The sequence below is a fragment of the Garra rufa genome, chromosome 14 (genome assembly GCF_049309525.1).
Source record: "Garra rufa chromosome 14, GarRuf1.0, whole genome shotgun sequence".
Taxonomy (NCBI): Eukaryota; Metazoa; Chordata; class Actinopteri; order Cypriniformes; family Cyprinidae; genus Garra; species Garra rufa.
In genome coordinates, this window is record NC_133374.1 from 6,096,628 (window position 1) to 6,112,826 (window position 16,199).

General features: G+C 31.8%; 1 protein-coding gene across 1 annotated transcript; it reads right to left on the reverse strand.

The window, feature by feature from the left end:
• On the reverse strand, positions 1-15,571 carry dhrs12la (dehydrogenase/reductase 12-like a). Its single transcript, XM_073817898.1, has 10 exons — positions 15,478-15,571; positions 13,270-13,403; positions 12,172-12,254; positions 11,775-11,870; positions 8,044-8,125; positions 7,826-7,887; positions 7,651-7,755; positions 5,584-5,674; positions 5,125-5,262; positions 1-338 (listed from the first exon to the last, which is right to left on the reverse strand). The coding sequence occupies exons 1-10, from the start codon at positions 15,531-15,533 to the stop codon at positions 223-225; spliced, it is 963 nt and encodes a 320-aa protein (XP_073673999.1). The 5' UTR covers positions 15,534-15,571; the 3' UTR covers positions 1-222.
• Positions 15,572-16,199: the final 628 nt, after the last annotated feature.

Below are 16,199 nucleotides of genomic sequence, written 5' to 3' on the forward strand. Positions count from 1 at the left end.
TTAAACATATTTAAGCATTTATTGAGCAAAAGAGTCGTTCACACCTTCAAACTTTCAGAGATCTGGAGGACATTTAATCTACAGCTAAAAGTCTGTTGTGAGATACTGTGAGTACATTCACACGTTTTTACGGGTCAGGTTTTTACTAATGTGTCTAAACTGTTAAAATACATTGTGTATTAGTTAGTGTTCGACATCTATTTCCAATGCAACTGTGTTTCTTTAGTGAGGCTGGAAGCTTTTGGCCAGATCCTCCATGACGCTCATGAATTTCTGATCTTCCAGCTGTGAACTGTGCGTCCAGGCCAAGGGAAGATGAGCCGACACCATCTGCCGATCTAATGCATGTAACACACAAACACCAAAGGATGTTTAACAAATGCTATCTGTCCAACTTCATCTGGAAAAATGATTAAATGATTCCTATTGTTTGAAGAATCAATAAACATGTATATACAGAGGGCAGGTTGGTAACTGATTAAATATGCCTCCTTAGAAGCCATATGTCTGGTTTCCTCCAAATTCCAGTTGAAGAACTGCACTACCCATAATCCCCAAGCAAGATGAACCAATCAGAGAAGTCGGCGTTACCATGGAAACAAGAATCAAGGCCACAAGTGAGTGCTTCCAGTCGCTAAGTAACTTTTCATGGTTACATACTGTATAAAAATAACGTGCAAGATATAAGAAAGGAACTGGTGCAAAAATAGAGGTTTTTAAAGTTGTTCATTCTTAAATTTGTATCTAAAAAGAAAAAAAGAAAAAATATATAAATTTTTATAACACCCAATTGCCAGTTTATAGTCAGAACGTAAGGAAAAAAACATATATAAAATAATTTATACTGTGTGTATATGTCTATATATATATATATATATATATACATATATATACATACATACATACAGTATAAATAATTTTATATATATATACAGATACGTATTTCGTTTATATATAAATTTTGTTTATATTTATATATATATATATATATATATATATAATTATGTATATCAATCAAATATACAGCAAAATTTGTATTATTTATGCCAAAATATACCTTTTTTTCTATATTTTATGAAGATATATAAAGAGGGATTTGTTCATATATAAATCTCATTGGTTTATATATGATTTTAGCCCTAAAAATGTACATCTTTTGGCTGTATTTCTATCAATATTTTTACATTTATGGAGATTAAAAATAGATTAAAAAAAATCCTATCAGTAGAATATGGAAGCAGTATAAATTAATAAAATTTTTATATATATATATATGTATTTTGTTTAAATTAGCCACTGTATTTAGTATTTTGTTTCAGTCACTGAATAAAAAAACATTTTAAAAGATTATTACGACTTCTCTCACAATTCTGACTTTTTTTCTAGCAAATACGAGTTTATATCTCGCAATTCTGACTTTTTTCTCACATTCTGACTATAAACTGACAATTGCGTGTTATAAAGTCAGAATTGCGATATAAATTTGCAATTCTGAGAAAAAAAAGTCACAATTGTGAGATATAAACTTCAGAATTTACTTTTTCTTGTTTCCTCAGAATTGCGACTTTTTTTCAGAATTGCAAGTTTGTCTCACAATTCTGACTTTATAACTCACAGTTCTGAGAATTTTTTATTCAGTGGCAAAAATGGGCTTTCATAGTAGAAACCTCTTAATATGAAGGAGGAAAAAACAAGAAACAAGAATTATGAACCTGGTTTAATCCAATGTATAGATTTCTCCTCTGGAAATGAGTGAATATTTAATTAGCCAATGCCTCATTAGCATATTTACATTTCAGAAAACTTGTAATGCAAAAAAAAAAAAAAAAAACCTTTAATGTACTATGATTAATCAATTTCTGAAATATGGTGATATCTGTTTCACCATTTAGCAGTGACTATTTGGTCTGTCTAGTTTTCCCAGTCCTGAAAGGTCATAAGGTCACTGTGAGTTCGGTCCGGCCGTGTCTGGTACAGAAGCCCAACCCACTACAGCTGCGCTGGAGCTCCGCCAGCTCTCTTTTCCCTTTCTTGATCTTTCTCGCTCTTTCCTTCTCCTTTCATCGTCCTTTTGCTATGCTCCGTTTCTCTCATTCGCTTTCATTGTTCAGTCTTTCTTTGTACACTCATTGTATTCTCCTCATCTTCTCTCTACTGCTCATGCTTTTCTTGCTTTCATCAGCATCTTTCATCCATTCTTCAGTCTCCTGAAAGGCTCACTTGTTTTATATGGAAACAGATGGATGCCTTATTGGAGGAGATGGAGAGAAAGAGAGCAGCTTGGGTCCAAAACCTAGTGCATTAACTCATTGCTCACTGCCTATATAGGCAGCTGACTTCTAAGGGAGCATCGTAACATGTCATGGAGCCTCATATGCGACTGATTTGGGTTGCTCTACAGAGGCAACAATTTGTGTGCCATACAAATAGCACAGAAAAATTGACTCATAACTGATTTCCACTTTGACTTTTGCATGTTGCTATGCTCATGCAGAAATTATGGAAGCTAATTGCTGTCATGAATAAAAATGTATAAAAATCTCACAATTTATTTATATCTCACAATTCAGACTTGCGAGTTGTTGTTTTTTTGCATTTGCAAGTTATATACTAATTCTGAGTTTACATTTCACAATTCTCACTTTTTCCCTCAGAATTCTTTTTACATTTTAGAATTCTGAGACAAATGTAAAATTGTGAAATGTAAACTTAGAATTCTGAGAAAAAAGTCAAAATTGCAAGTTTACATGTCGCAATTCTGACTTTTTCCTTAGAAATCTGATTAAATCTGGCGATTTTGACTTTTTTTTCCCTCAGAATTGTTTAAATCTTGCAATTATGACTTTTTTCCTTTTTAGGATTATATTTACATTTTGCAATTCTCACTTTTTTCCTCAGAATTCTTTTTACATTTTAGAATTCTGAGAAAAATGTAACAATTTTGAAATGTAAACTTAGAATTCTGAGAAACAAGTCAAAATTGCATGTCACAATTCTGACTTTTTCCTTAGAATTGGTATTAAATCTTGCAATTTTTACTTTTTTTTTTACTCAGAATTGTTTTTTTCTCAAGAATTTTGTTTACATCGTGCAATTCACACTTTTACATTTCAAAATTCTGAGAAGTGTTAAAATTGTGAAATGTAAACTTAGAATTCTGAAAAAAAAGTCAAAATTGCAAGTTTACATGTCGCGATTCTGACTTTTTCCTTAGAATTCTCTTGCAATTTTGATTTTTTTCTTCTTCAAAATTGTTTAAATCTTGCAATTATGACTTTTTCTCAGGATTCTTTTTACATTTCACAATTCTCACTTTTTCCCTCAGAATTCTTTTTACATTTCAGAATTCTGAGAAAAAAATTACATTTTGAAATGTAAACTTGGAATTCTGAGAAAAAAGTCAAAATCGCAAGTTTACATCTTCCAATTCAGACTTTTTTTGTTCTCTAATTCAGATGTCAATACATGCTAAAATTCTGAGAAAAATAGTCCAAATTGCAAGTTTTTCCCTTAGAATTCTGATTAAATGTTGCAATTTTGCCTTTTTTTCTCAAAGTTCTCTTTAAATCTTGCAATTTGGAATTTTTTCCCTCAGAATTCTGTTTACATCTCACAATTCAGACTTTTTTATTTAGAATTCTTATTAAATCTTGCAATTTTGACCTTTTTTTTTCTTCAGGATTCTGGTTACATTTCACAGTCCTCACTTTTTTCCTCAGAATTCTTTTTACATTTTAGAATTCTGAGAAAAATGTTAAAATTGTGAAATGTAAACTTAGAATTCTGAGAAAAAAGTCAAAATTGCAAGTTTACATGTCGCGATTCTGACTTTTTCTTAAGAATTCTCTTGCAATTTGGATTTTTTTCTTCTTCAGAATTGTTTAAATCTTGCAATTATGACTTTTTCTCAGGATTCTTTTTACATTTCACAATTCTCACTTTTTCCCTCAGAATTCTTTTTACATTTCAGAATTCTGAGAAAAAAAATTACATTTTGAAATGTAAACTTTGAATTCTGAGAAAAAAGTCAAAATCGCAAGTTTACATCTTCCAATTCAGACTTTTTTTTTCTCTAATTCAGATGTCAATACATGCTAAAATTCTGAGAAAAATAGTCAAAATTGCAAGTTTTTCCCTTAGAATTCTGATTAAATGTTACAATTTTGCCTTTTTTTCTCAAAGTTCTCTTTAAATCTTGCAATTTGGAATTTTTTTTCCCTCAGAATTCTGTTTACATCTCACAATTCAGACTTTTTTCTTTAGAATTCTGATTAAATGTTACAATTTTGCCTTTTTTTCTCAAAGTTCTCTTTAAATCTTGCAATTTAGATTTTTTTTTTTAATTCTCACTTTTTTCCTCAGATTTCTGAGTTCACATCTCAATTTTTTCCTCAGAAGTTTACATATCGCAATTCTGACTTGATTTTTTTTTTTTTTTTTTTACTTTTTTTTTACATTTGAGATGTCAATACATGCTAGGATTTTGAGAAAAAAGTGAAAATTGCAAGTTCACATATTGGAATTCTGACTTTTTCCCTGAGAATTCTGACTAAATGTTGCAATTTTGACTCTTTTCCTCTGAATTCTGTTTACATCTTGCAATTCAGGTTGTTGGATCAGATGTCTAAAATTTTGAAAAAAGAACAAAAAAAAAACAATTATGAGATGTAAACTCCATCTAATGAAAAAAAAGTTAAAATTGAAAGATGTAAACTGGAAATTCTGAGAAAAATGTCAGAACTTTGAGGAATAGCAGTATTTTTATATCAAACTATTGCCAAGTGATCTTGTATTAATTTGTTAACCAAATTTATTGCATTCTGTCTTCATGGAAGATGCAATGCTGTCTCAGTATTTAACTAGAAAATTACCAATTTGATACCTAAATATATCTATTCAAAAGTTGCTTAATCTAATTTTAAAAATAACAAATTTATTAGAGCCTTACTTTAGTGACATGTTAATGCAGCTCCGTTAAAATGAACTCACGTGTGCTTCAACATGAGTAGTGCTTTTTGTCACTTACGGGATTTAATTTGCTGCCTCTGTGGACAGCAAGGCGGCTCACTAAGTCTTGGAGCATAGCCAGTGTGTGTGTTCTTGTGTGGGTGTGTGTTTGCTCACCCTGAAAAAAACGCCCACTGGGACTCTTGACAGCCGCCTCGGACACAGCGAGCCACACGACCGTATCGGCCCCTTGCTCCGGTGTCCGCAAACGCTCCTTCATAGAGCTGTGGAAATCAGGCATCGCATTCGCAATGGCTAAAGAACAAGAATCCAACAGTAGAACAGAATTAGACATCTTAAAATCAGTCTGAATAAATCATAAATAAATATTTGTATTTATGCATTTGGCAGATGCTGTTATCCGATGCACTTAAGGTATATAACACTGGACATGTAAGTAAAATGTATATGTCTAGTGGAAACGACATGTTTTAGGTGATGCAACTTTTTCTTTGCCAATTTTAATCACATTTTTGCAGTTTACTCAATTTTTTTAAATAAAAATATTCTATGTAGATTTTTGAAAATGCATCTATGCACGGTTTAAATTTATGATGATTGTGCATGTGCAATTACTTGGCGTGTCCACCCATCCGGGGTGCATCACAGAGAAGTGGATGCTGGGGTGAGCTTTAGCAAACTGCTCTGTCATCACCACCTGCTGCCTCTGAAACACAAAGAAAGAAGTACATAGAAGTCACTTCTGATATCACAAGAATCTCTTTTCCCCCCCAGAAATTTTTACATATCAGAAACCTTAGAAAAATGTTAAAAATGTAAACTTAGTATTCAAAGTTTCAAGTTTACATCTCGCAATTCTGACTTTTTATTTCCTTAGAAAAAACCTTTTCCTTGTTTAAATCTTGCAATTTTGACTTTTTTTTCCTCAGAATTCTGTTTAAATCTTGCGATTTAGATTTTTCTCTCAAAATTCCAAGTTTAAATTTTTCAATTCTGATGTTTTTTTCTCAGAATTCTGTTTACATTTTGCCATTCTCTACCTTTTTTCTCAGACTTCTGAGTTCACATCTTGCAATTCTGACTCTTTTCCGTAGAATTCTGATTAAATCTTGCAATTTTGACCTTTTTCCTCAGAATTCTGTGTAAATCTTTTTAAATAATCAATTATTTAATCAATTATAAGTCATTTCTGATATCACAAGAATCACTTACGGTAAGTAATAAAACTACTGAAGTCAGTGAAACAGGAAAGTCTTGTATTTTTTTTTACAGTAATTTTACACTACCATTCAAAAGTTTGGGGTCAGTAGGATTTTTTTGAGACGGAAATGAATACCAAGGATGCATTAAATTAATCAAAAGTGGCAGTATAAACATTTATAATGTTATTTTTTTTATTTAAAATAAATCTTACAAACATTACAAAAAATGTTACATCTTGCAATTCTGTCTTTTTTCTCAAAATTCTAAGTTTATATCTCAGAAATCTAAGAAAAATGTAAAAAATGCAAAATGTAAACTTAGAATTTTGAAAAATATAAAAATTGCAAGTTTACATCTCTCAATTTAGATTTTTTTTTCCGAATTCTCAGTTTACATCTCATAATTATTTTTTCCTCAGAATTCTTTTTACATCTTTTTACAAAAATTGCAATTTTACATCTCTCAATTATGACTTTTTTCTGTTTAAATCTAAGTTTACATCTTGCAATTCTGATGTTTTTTCTCAGAATTCTGTTCACATCTTGCAATTCTGACTTTTTCCCCCCCAGAATTTACAGTTTACATCAGATCTCAGAAATCTAAGAAAAATGTTAAAAATGTGAAATGTAAATTTAGAATTCTAAAAAAAGTTACAAAAATTACAATTCACAATTCTGACTTTTTTCTTTAGAATTCTGATTAAATCTTGCAATTCTGACATTTTTTTACATTTCGCAATTCTCTGCCTTTTTTCCTCAGTGTTCTAAGTTTATTTCTCGCAATTCTGACTTTTTTCCTCAGAACTCTTTTTACATGAGAAAAAATGTTATAGTTGTGAAATGTCAACTTAGAATTCTCGCAATTCTGCCTTTTTTGCTTAGAATTCTGATTAAATCTTGCAATTTTTTACTTTTTTCCTCAAACTTAGAATTCTCACAATTCTGACTTTTTTTCTTAGAATTCTGATTAAATCTTGCAATTTTTCCTTTTTTCCTCAAAAAATGTTTTAATTGTGAAATGTAAACTTAAAATCCTAGTCAAAATTACAAGTTTACATCTCGCAATTCTGACTTTTTCCCCTTAGAATTCTGATTAAATCTTGTACTTTTGACTTTTTTCACATCTCGCAGATCAGCATATTAGAATAATTTCTGAAGGATCATGTGACACTGAAGACTGTAGTAATGATGTTTAAAATTCAGTTTTGATCACAGGAATAAATTTACATTTTAACATATATTCACATATAAAACAGCTATTTTAAATCCTAAAAAATATCTCACAATTTTTACAGTTTTTACTGTTTTTTTTAAGCAAATAAATGCAGCCTTGGTGAGCAGAAGAGACTTCTTACCAGTCCCTAAACTAGATCTGGACTGAACTGCAGCATTTCAAGTAAACAAACAATGGCAAATGGCATCATAAATACTATTTCTGTACACAAGCTTTCTATTCAACTCTGTATGTTTATAAATGTACCTTGTTCTGTGCGTACACCATAGTGCCGTCATATCTGCCCCTCTGAGACTGCAGGTTTCCTGTTCGCAGTTTCTGCACCAGCATCCCACCGGATGATACTGTGATCTGAAAGACAGGAGAGATGCTGACCCGTCTGACCTATCTGTCTGCCTCTCTCAGTCTCTGCTTTACTCACCACTCTGGGGTCAGTGCTCTTCTCCAGCAGAGGAATGAGGCTCTTGATGAAGATGTACACGGCTGAACAACACAACAGAGGTCAATCAGAGGTTTTCACATCAGGTGAAAACAGTCTGCTAAGGTATTAAAGATGTTATTTATTATGAAGTTAGTGGAAAAGACTTTTAGCCCTGAGGCGATATCGAGCTGCTTTTGTTTGTTTGTTTGCTCACTTACCCAGAGAGTTACTTGCGAAGCTTTTCTCCAGACCCTCTCCATTCACCTCCCTCTTAGTCATCATACAGCCGGCGTTATTGATCTGTCACAGTCAAATCAATCAATGATCATTACTTCTATTTGCTGGTAGTGCTTTTCAAATTATAACAGTTACACTGTTTTTCAGGTTTGGAGTCAGTAAGGACTTTTTCATGTTTTTGTAAAAATTCGCTTACAATCATCAAGTCAAGCATTTATTTGATCAAAAATATAGTAAAAGTGTGAAATATTATTACAATTTAAAGCAACTGTTTTTAATTGTAATATATGCTCAAATGAAATGTATTCCTGTGATCAAAGCTGAATTTTCAGCATCATTACTCCAGTCTTCAGTGTCACATGATCCTTCAGAAATCATTCTAATATGCTGATTTGCTGATCATGAAACATTTTTAAATGATCACTGTTGAAAACAGTTGCACTGCTTCACATTTTTATTTTTCCAGATTTGTTAAAGAATAGAAAGTTCAAAGTAAAAGCATTTATTTGAAACAGAAATCCTGCAACATTATTAATGTCTTTACTGTCACTTTTTTTTGCAATTCTAAGTTTACATCTCTCAATTCTGACTTCTTTCCTCACCATTGTTTAAATGTTGCAATTTTGACTTTTTTTCTCAAAATTCTTTTTACATCTCAGAAATCTAAGACAAAAAAAGTTTAAAATGCGAAATGTAAACTTAGAATTCTGAAAAAAAGTAAAAATTGCAAGTTTACATCTCTCAATGCTGGCTCTATTGTTTAAATCTTGCAATTTTGACTTTTCTTCTCAAAATTCTAAGTTTATATCTTCCAATTCTGGCTTTTTTTCCTCAGAATTCTTTTTACATCTCAGAACTCTAATAAAAAATGTTAAATGCAAAATGTAAACTTAGAATACTGAAAAAAAGTAAAAATCGCAAGTTTACATCTCTCAATTCTGACTTCTTTCCTCACCATTATTTAAATCTTGCAATTCTGACTTTTTTTTTTACCTCAGAATCCTTTTTACATCTCAGAAATCTAAGACAAAATGTTAAAAAAATTCTGAAAAAGTAGCAATTGTAAAATATGTCAAATTGTTTTTTTTTCTGTGATCAAATCAGAATTTTCAGCATCATTACTCTAGTCTTCAATGTCACATGATCATTCAGAAATCATTCTAATATGCTGATTTGCTGATCAAGAAACATTTGTAAATCCTTATCAATGTTGAAAACAGTTGCACCGCTTCATATTTTATTTTTTCCAGATTTGTTGATTAATAGAAAGTTCAAAATAAAAGCATTTATTTGAAACAGAAATTGTTTGCAACATTATTAATGTCTTTTTTGCAATTCTAAGTTTACATCTCTCAATTTTGACTTTTTTTCCTCAGAATTCTTTTTACATCTCAGAAATCTAAGACAAAAAGTTTAAAATGCGAAATGTAAACTTAGAATTCTAAAAAAGTCCAAATTGCAAGTTTACATCTCTCAATTCTGACTTCTTTCCTCACCATTGTTTAAATCTTGCAATTTTGACTTTTTTTCTTAAAATTCTACGTTTACATCATGCAATTCTGACTTTTTTTCCTCAGAATTCTTTTTACATCTCAGAAATCTAAGACAAAAAAAGTTTAAAATGCGAAATGTAAACTTAGAATTCTGAAAAAAAGTCAAAATTGCAAGTTTACATCTCTCAGTGCTGACTTCTTTCCTCGCCATTGTTTAAATCTTGCAATTTTGACCTTTCTTCTCAAAATTCTAAGTTTATATCTTCCAATTCTGGCTTTTTTTCCTCAGAATTCTTTTTACATCTCAGAAATCTAATAAAAAATGTTAAATGCAAAATGTAAACTTAGAATACTGAAAAAAAGTAAAAATCGCAAGTTTACATCTCTCAATTCTGACTTCTTTCCTCACTGTTGTTTACATCTTGCAATTCTGACTTTTTTTCCTCAGAATTCTTTTTACATCTCAGAAATCTAAGAAAAAATGTTACAAAATTCTGAAAAAGTAGCAATTGTAATATATGTTAAAATAGATTTTTTTTTCTGTGATCAAATCAGAATTTTCAGCATCATTACTCTAGTCTTCAGTGTCACATGATCCTTCAGAAATCATTCTAATATGCTGATTTGCTGATCAAGAAACATTTCTAAATCCTTATCAATGTTGAAAACAGTTGCACCGCTTCATATTTTATTTTTTCCAGATTTGTTGATTAATAGAAAGTTCAAAATAAAAGCATTTATTTGAAACAGAAATCGTTTGCAACATTATTAATGTATTTATTAATGTCTTTTTTGCAATTCTAAGTTTACATCTCTCAATTTTGACTTTTTTTCCTCAGAATTCTTTTTACATCTCAGAAATCTAAGACAAAAAGATTAAAATGCAAAATGTAAACTTGGAATTCTAAAAAAGCCAAAATTGCAAGTTTACATCTCTCAATTCTGACTTCTTTCCTCACCATTGTTTAAATCTTGCAATTTTGACTTTTTTTCTCAAAATTCTACGTTTACATCATGCAATTCAGACTTTTTTTCCCCCTCAGAATTCTTTTTACATCTCAGAAATCTAAGACAAAAAAAGTTTAAAATGCGAAATGTAAACTTAGAATTCTGAAAAAAACTCAAAATTGCAAGTTTACATCTCTCAATGCTGACTCTATTTTTTAAATCTTGCAATTTTGACTTTTCTTCTCAAAATTCTAAGTTTATATCTTCCAATTCTGGCTTTTTTCCTCAGAATTCTTTTTACATCTCAGAAATCTAATAAAAAAATGTTAAATGCAAAATGTAAACTTAGAATACTGAAAAAAAGTAAAAATCGCAAGTTTACATCTCTCAATTCTGACTTCTTTCCTCACTATTGTTTAAATCTTGCAATTCTGACTTTTTTTCCTCAGAATTCTTTTTACATCTCAGAAATCTAAGAAAAAATGTTAAATTCTGAAAAAGTAGCAATTGTAATATATGTTAAATTGTATTTTTTTTCTGTGATCAAAGCTGAATTTTCAGCATCATTACTCCAGTCTTCAGTGTCACATGATCATTCAGAAATCATTCTAATATGCTGATTTGCTGATCATGAAACATTTCTAAATGATCAGTGTTGAAAACAGTTGCACTGCTTCACATTTTGATTTTTCCAGATTTGTTAAAGAATAGAAAGTTCAAAATAAAAGCATTTATTTGAAACAGAAGTCTTTTGCAACAATGTCTTTACTGTCACTTTTTTTGCAATTCTAAGTTTACATCTCTCAATTCTGACTTTTTTTCCTCAGAATTCTTTTTACATCTCAGAAATCTAAGAAATTTTTTTTAAAAATTCTGAAAAAGTAGCAATTGTAATATGTTAAATTGTATTTTTTTTCTGTGATCAAATCAGAATTTTCAGCATCATTACTCCAGTCTTCAGTGTCACATGATCATTCAGAAATCATTCTAATATGCTGATTTGCTGATCAAGAAACATTTCTAAATCATTATCAATGTTGAAAACAGTTGCACCGCTTCATATTTTATTTTTTCCAGATTTGTTGATTAATAGAAAGTTCAAAAGAACAGCATTTGAAATCGAAACCTTTTGTAACATTATAAATGCCTTTACCATAACTTTTGCCTAATTTATTGTTCTTTCTGAATAAAGGCATCGATTTCTAAATTAAAAAAATCTTACTGACCTCAAACTTGCCAACAACAGTGTATATGCAATTTTAAAGCCTCACCAGGACGTTGAGGGTTTTGTACTTTTTTTTAAAAGACTCCACGAACTCCCAAACCTTCTTAGTTTCGGACAGATCCAAAATATGCACATAGATTTCCTGCAGCCGGACACAGAGGCCAAAGGTCACGTATTTTACAAGAACATCTTGCATTAGAAACAGATGCAGATGTAAATCTGTTTTCAGACAGTGTGTAGATAAATATATACGGGTCATTGAGTTTTGCACAAATGGTAAATTAACTGCAAACTACTACATTATTGATAATTAAGCAGATGCTTTCTCTGTTTTACCGCAGGTTGAGTTCTGCTGGTGTGATCTGAGGTTAACAGACTTGCTGGAAGCTTTTGCGATTGTGTTTAATTACAACAATCTCAGTCGTTCAAATATAAACTCATACTTTGTTTCCAGACTCCTTGACGATTTCCGCTCTGGCTTCTTCCGCCTTGTCCTTGTTCCTGCAGACCATGTGGATCGTACCACCTTGAAGAAGAGGGTCAACAGGTTACAAAAAGTATTTGAAAACGTTTCAGCAGTTCACTTCCAGAACAAAAATGTACAGATAATGTACTCATCCCCTTGTCATCCAAGAGGTTCACGTCTTTCTTTCTTCAGTCATTTTGAGGAAAACATTTCAGGATTTCTCTCCATATATTGGACTTCTATGGTGGCCCCTAGTTTAAGCATCCAAAATGCATTTTAAATGCAGCCTCAAAGCGCTCTAAATGATCCCAGTCGAAGAAGAAGGGTCTTATCTAATGAAACGATCGGCTATTTTCTAAAAAATGTACAATTTTTATACCTTTTTAACCTCAAACACTTGTCTGTGTATTCCAGTTCAAGACAGTTAGGGTATGTCCAAAAACTGGAATGAACTGGAACTGGAATACACAGAATTCAGGCAGAGCAAGACTTTTTTTTTTTTTTTTTTTTTTTTATATAGAAAATAACCGATCGTTTCACTAGATAAGACCCTTCTTCCTCGCCTGGGATCATTTAGAGCCCTTTGAAGCTGCATTTAAATTGCATTTTGGAAGTTCAAACTTGGAGGCACTATAGAAGTCCATTATATGGAGAGAAATCCTGAAATGTTTTCCTCAAAACATCTTGGATGACAAGGGGGTGAGTACATTATCTGTACATTTTTGTTCCGGAAGTGAACTACTGTAATCCTTTAAAAATGTCTGAATGTCATTGCTTTAGCTAAATGCATAAATGCAGATACATAAAAGTGGATCAAATACATAAATTGAGATATATGCAGAGCAACTATAAAGAAAAGTGATGGTCTAGCACAATTTGTTTGCAGATTCTGGGTTTTGTCATCTAATGCAATGACATTTAAACATTTTTTAATGTAACCAAAGTATCTAAATACTTTTTTAGTGCCACTGTATTTATATAAATATATAGAAAGCATTTGAAGATGAAGTATACAAGGTTAGTTTCTATTAATTTCTCATTTTAATTACCAATTACCACTGTTTTCAGCACGTACCTTTCTTGGCGATGGCCATGGCGGTGGCTTTCCCGATCCCGCTGTTCGCTCCAGTGATCATGAAGGATCGGCCCGCCATTGACGTCTCCAGGTCCTTCTCAACAAAGTTTTTAGACGCTGACAGAAATGCCCCCCTGAGACATACACATTTAATTAGTCTGGAAATGTCACAGGGTTACCTTTGCCTTTGCAATTACTTTTCAAAACACTGCTAGATAGTTCAGTTAACTAATTAGTTCACTTTTTGCATGCTATGAACTGTTTGACATCACACTTTTTCAAGAAAATCCAAGAACCAAGCTAACAAAAGTATGTTCTAAGAACATTTTGTTAACATTCCAATTTCTGAATGATTAAAACATCTAGTTTTTAAAGATATTTAGTTTTTTGGGAACATTCTATCATTTTGCAAACATGAGAATGTTACTTTTGAATGTTCTCTGAAAATTCTGAAACAAGTAGCAACATTTAAAGTGTTAGAAAAACGTTCTATTGATGTTACTCTAAGAACATTTGTTCACAACTGGGATAGAACCTTGTAAGTTCTGATAACATTCTATTGAGAGGAACATTCCATTTTATCATCTCGCAAATGTTACTTTTGAATGATCTCTGAACATTCTGAAACAAATAGCAACATTTAATGAAACAAATGTTCAACTAAAACTATTCTAAAAATACATTGCATGATCAATGTACAGATGATGTTTTGTGCTAACATTCTGAGAATATTAATAAAGACCAGATAGCTTTGAACAAATCTTCCATTAATGTTACTGGAAGAAATTTTTTTTTATTAATTATTTTATTAAAATAAGAGGGATCATTCAAAATGCATGTTATTGTTTATTTAGTACTAACCTGAATAAGATATTTCACATAAAAGATGTTTATAGTTGAATTTATAAAAATGGCCCTGTTCAAAAGTTTGTAACAGTTAAACTACCTGCTGTTCTTCAGGTCCCACAAACTCTTTGGTTTTTCAGCATTTCTGTGTATTTGAACCATTTTAACCAACAATGACTGTATGATTTTGAGATCCATCTTTTTACACTGCTGATTTCTGACACAGAATTTAGTTTCTGTATTCTTGAAGCGAAACCACTCGAAAAGCACTGTTCTAATGTGCTGCCTTGCGTCATCGCTTAGCTAATGAGAGCCAACTATCAGTGCATCCTCTGATAGCACCGCTCCTGGTATCGGCAGCGCTCGTGCCCTTGACCCGATCTCAAAGACTGGCTTTGTCCACGCGTGCCAGGCCAGGCGAAGGGATGAAGAGGAGCGAGGAGGTGCCGGGGGGAATCAAGCTTTTCTCGGTAAATGTGTGCACTGTTAAGGGGGATGTGTGTCCTATTATGGGACGTGAGAGGTCGACCCGGGTGACAATGTAATGTATTAAGAGGAAAAAACAGAGATAAACAACAGTGGTGAAATGAGACAGTTTGTTTTTCTGGCTGCCGAGAATTTATAATCATTTTTACGAAACTGGATTCCATGGAAAACAAAAAGCCACAAGTGTTAGTGTGTTGACCCTGAGCTTGGAAAAAAAAAATAGTCTAGAAAATATAGTTTTGCAGATGTTAGAAACTGACTTTTTAAAGCATGAGTGATCACCTTTGGCCCTTACCTTAATTTATGTTGTCACTGTGTTTATGATGTGCAACACTTTTGAAATGCATATTTTTTAAGGAAAAACAAATGATGTTTTTGTTTTTAAGAAAAAACATTTTTTCCCTTTATGATTTAATAATTCTTCGATCAAATCAGGATAGGTTACTACATTTAAATATTTATACATGGGAGTAAAAATCTAAGGAGGCCTGCAGACAAATGTTGGACATGTCCAAATATTATTTTAAATTCAAATTTAATGTAAGAACTGGTTGTTATTTGCTTTTCAGTCCTATTACACATAATAATTAATCAAACTCCTATTAATGAGGACAAACTAATAAATACATCATTAATAATCAAATATACAAAAATGCATTAAATAAATGTAATAAAATAAGAGAAACAAATGTAGAATAGCTGAAATCTGACTCATGCAATATTTAATATTACAATTATAGATGTTAAATATTATAATACGTAATATTAAGTATTGCATGAGCCTTTATGCAACATATATTATATTACATATTTCAGTGTGTGTTATTCATGTTATAATAAGGTGTTGTGATATTTCTGAAGCAGTGCAGCTCTTACTTGGTGAATTCGGTGAGTCCTTTGAGGAACCATGCTGAGTTCCGGTACAGAGACATTCTCACACCCGCGCTGTCGCTCAGGTCGCCCGCTGTGCTCTCGGATGCTCGCCGGTGCTTTTAACCGGCACCGGGGTCACATGAGTGCACGTAGATCCACGCCACTCACCGGTGGCCAACACTGTCTGCCCTCTACTGGTAATCAACGACGTAACACGCCTCAGACTGTCAGACCTCTGATGTTTCAAAGCACTTAGTTTGTCTGCTGTAATTGACTATTTGAATAGCAAATAATATAACAGATTAACAGGGTTCGTACAAGGTGCTTAAAATACTTGAATTTGCCTTTGACATTTAAGGCATGGAAAACCCTTGAAAATAGCAATGATCCTGAAGAGGTACTTGAAAAGTGTTTCAATTATTGAAAGGCAATGTATGAAAAAGCACATATCTTTTAAAGCAAAATTCACGCAGTTCAGAAAACATCATACTTTTTTCACTTATTTCAGTTAATGTCATAAAACTAGCAAGCTAAGACAGTAGTAGTACTGAAAATGTAGTGTAAACATGGCTGAAAATGCGAAAAGAGGAACAGATAAACCGAATCAATTGAGTGAGTCATTTACACTGGAACTGCTCCCAATTATTCAAACTTGTGACTTTGATCATTCCTTTCAAGCGATTCACTAGCAAAAACCAGATCAAATTAAAAAGTATTAATCGCTT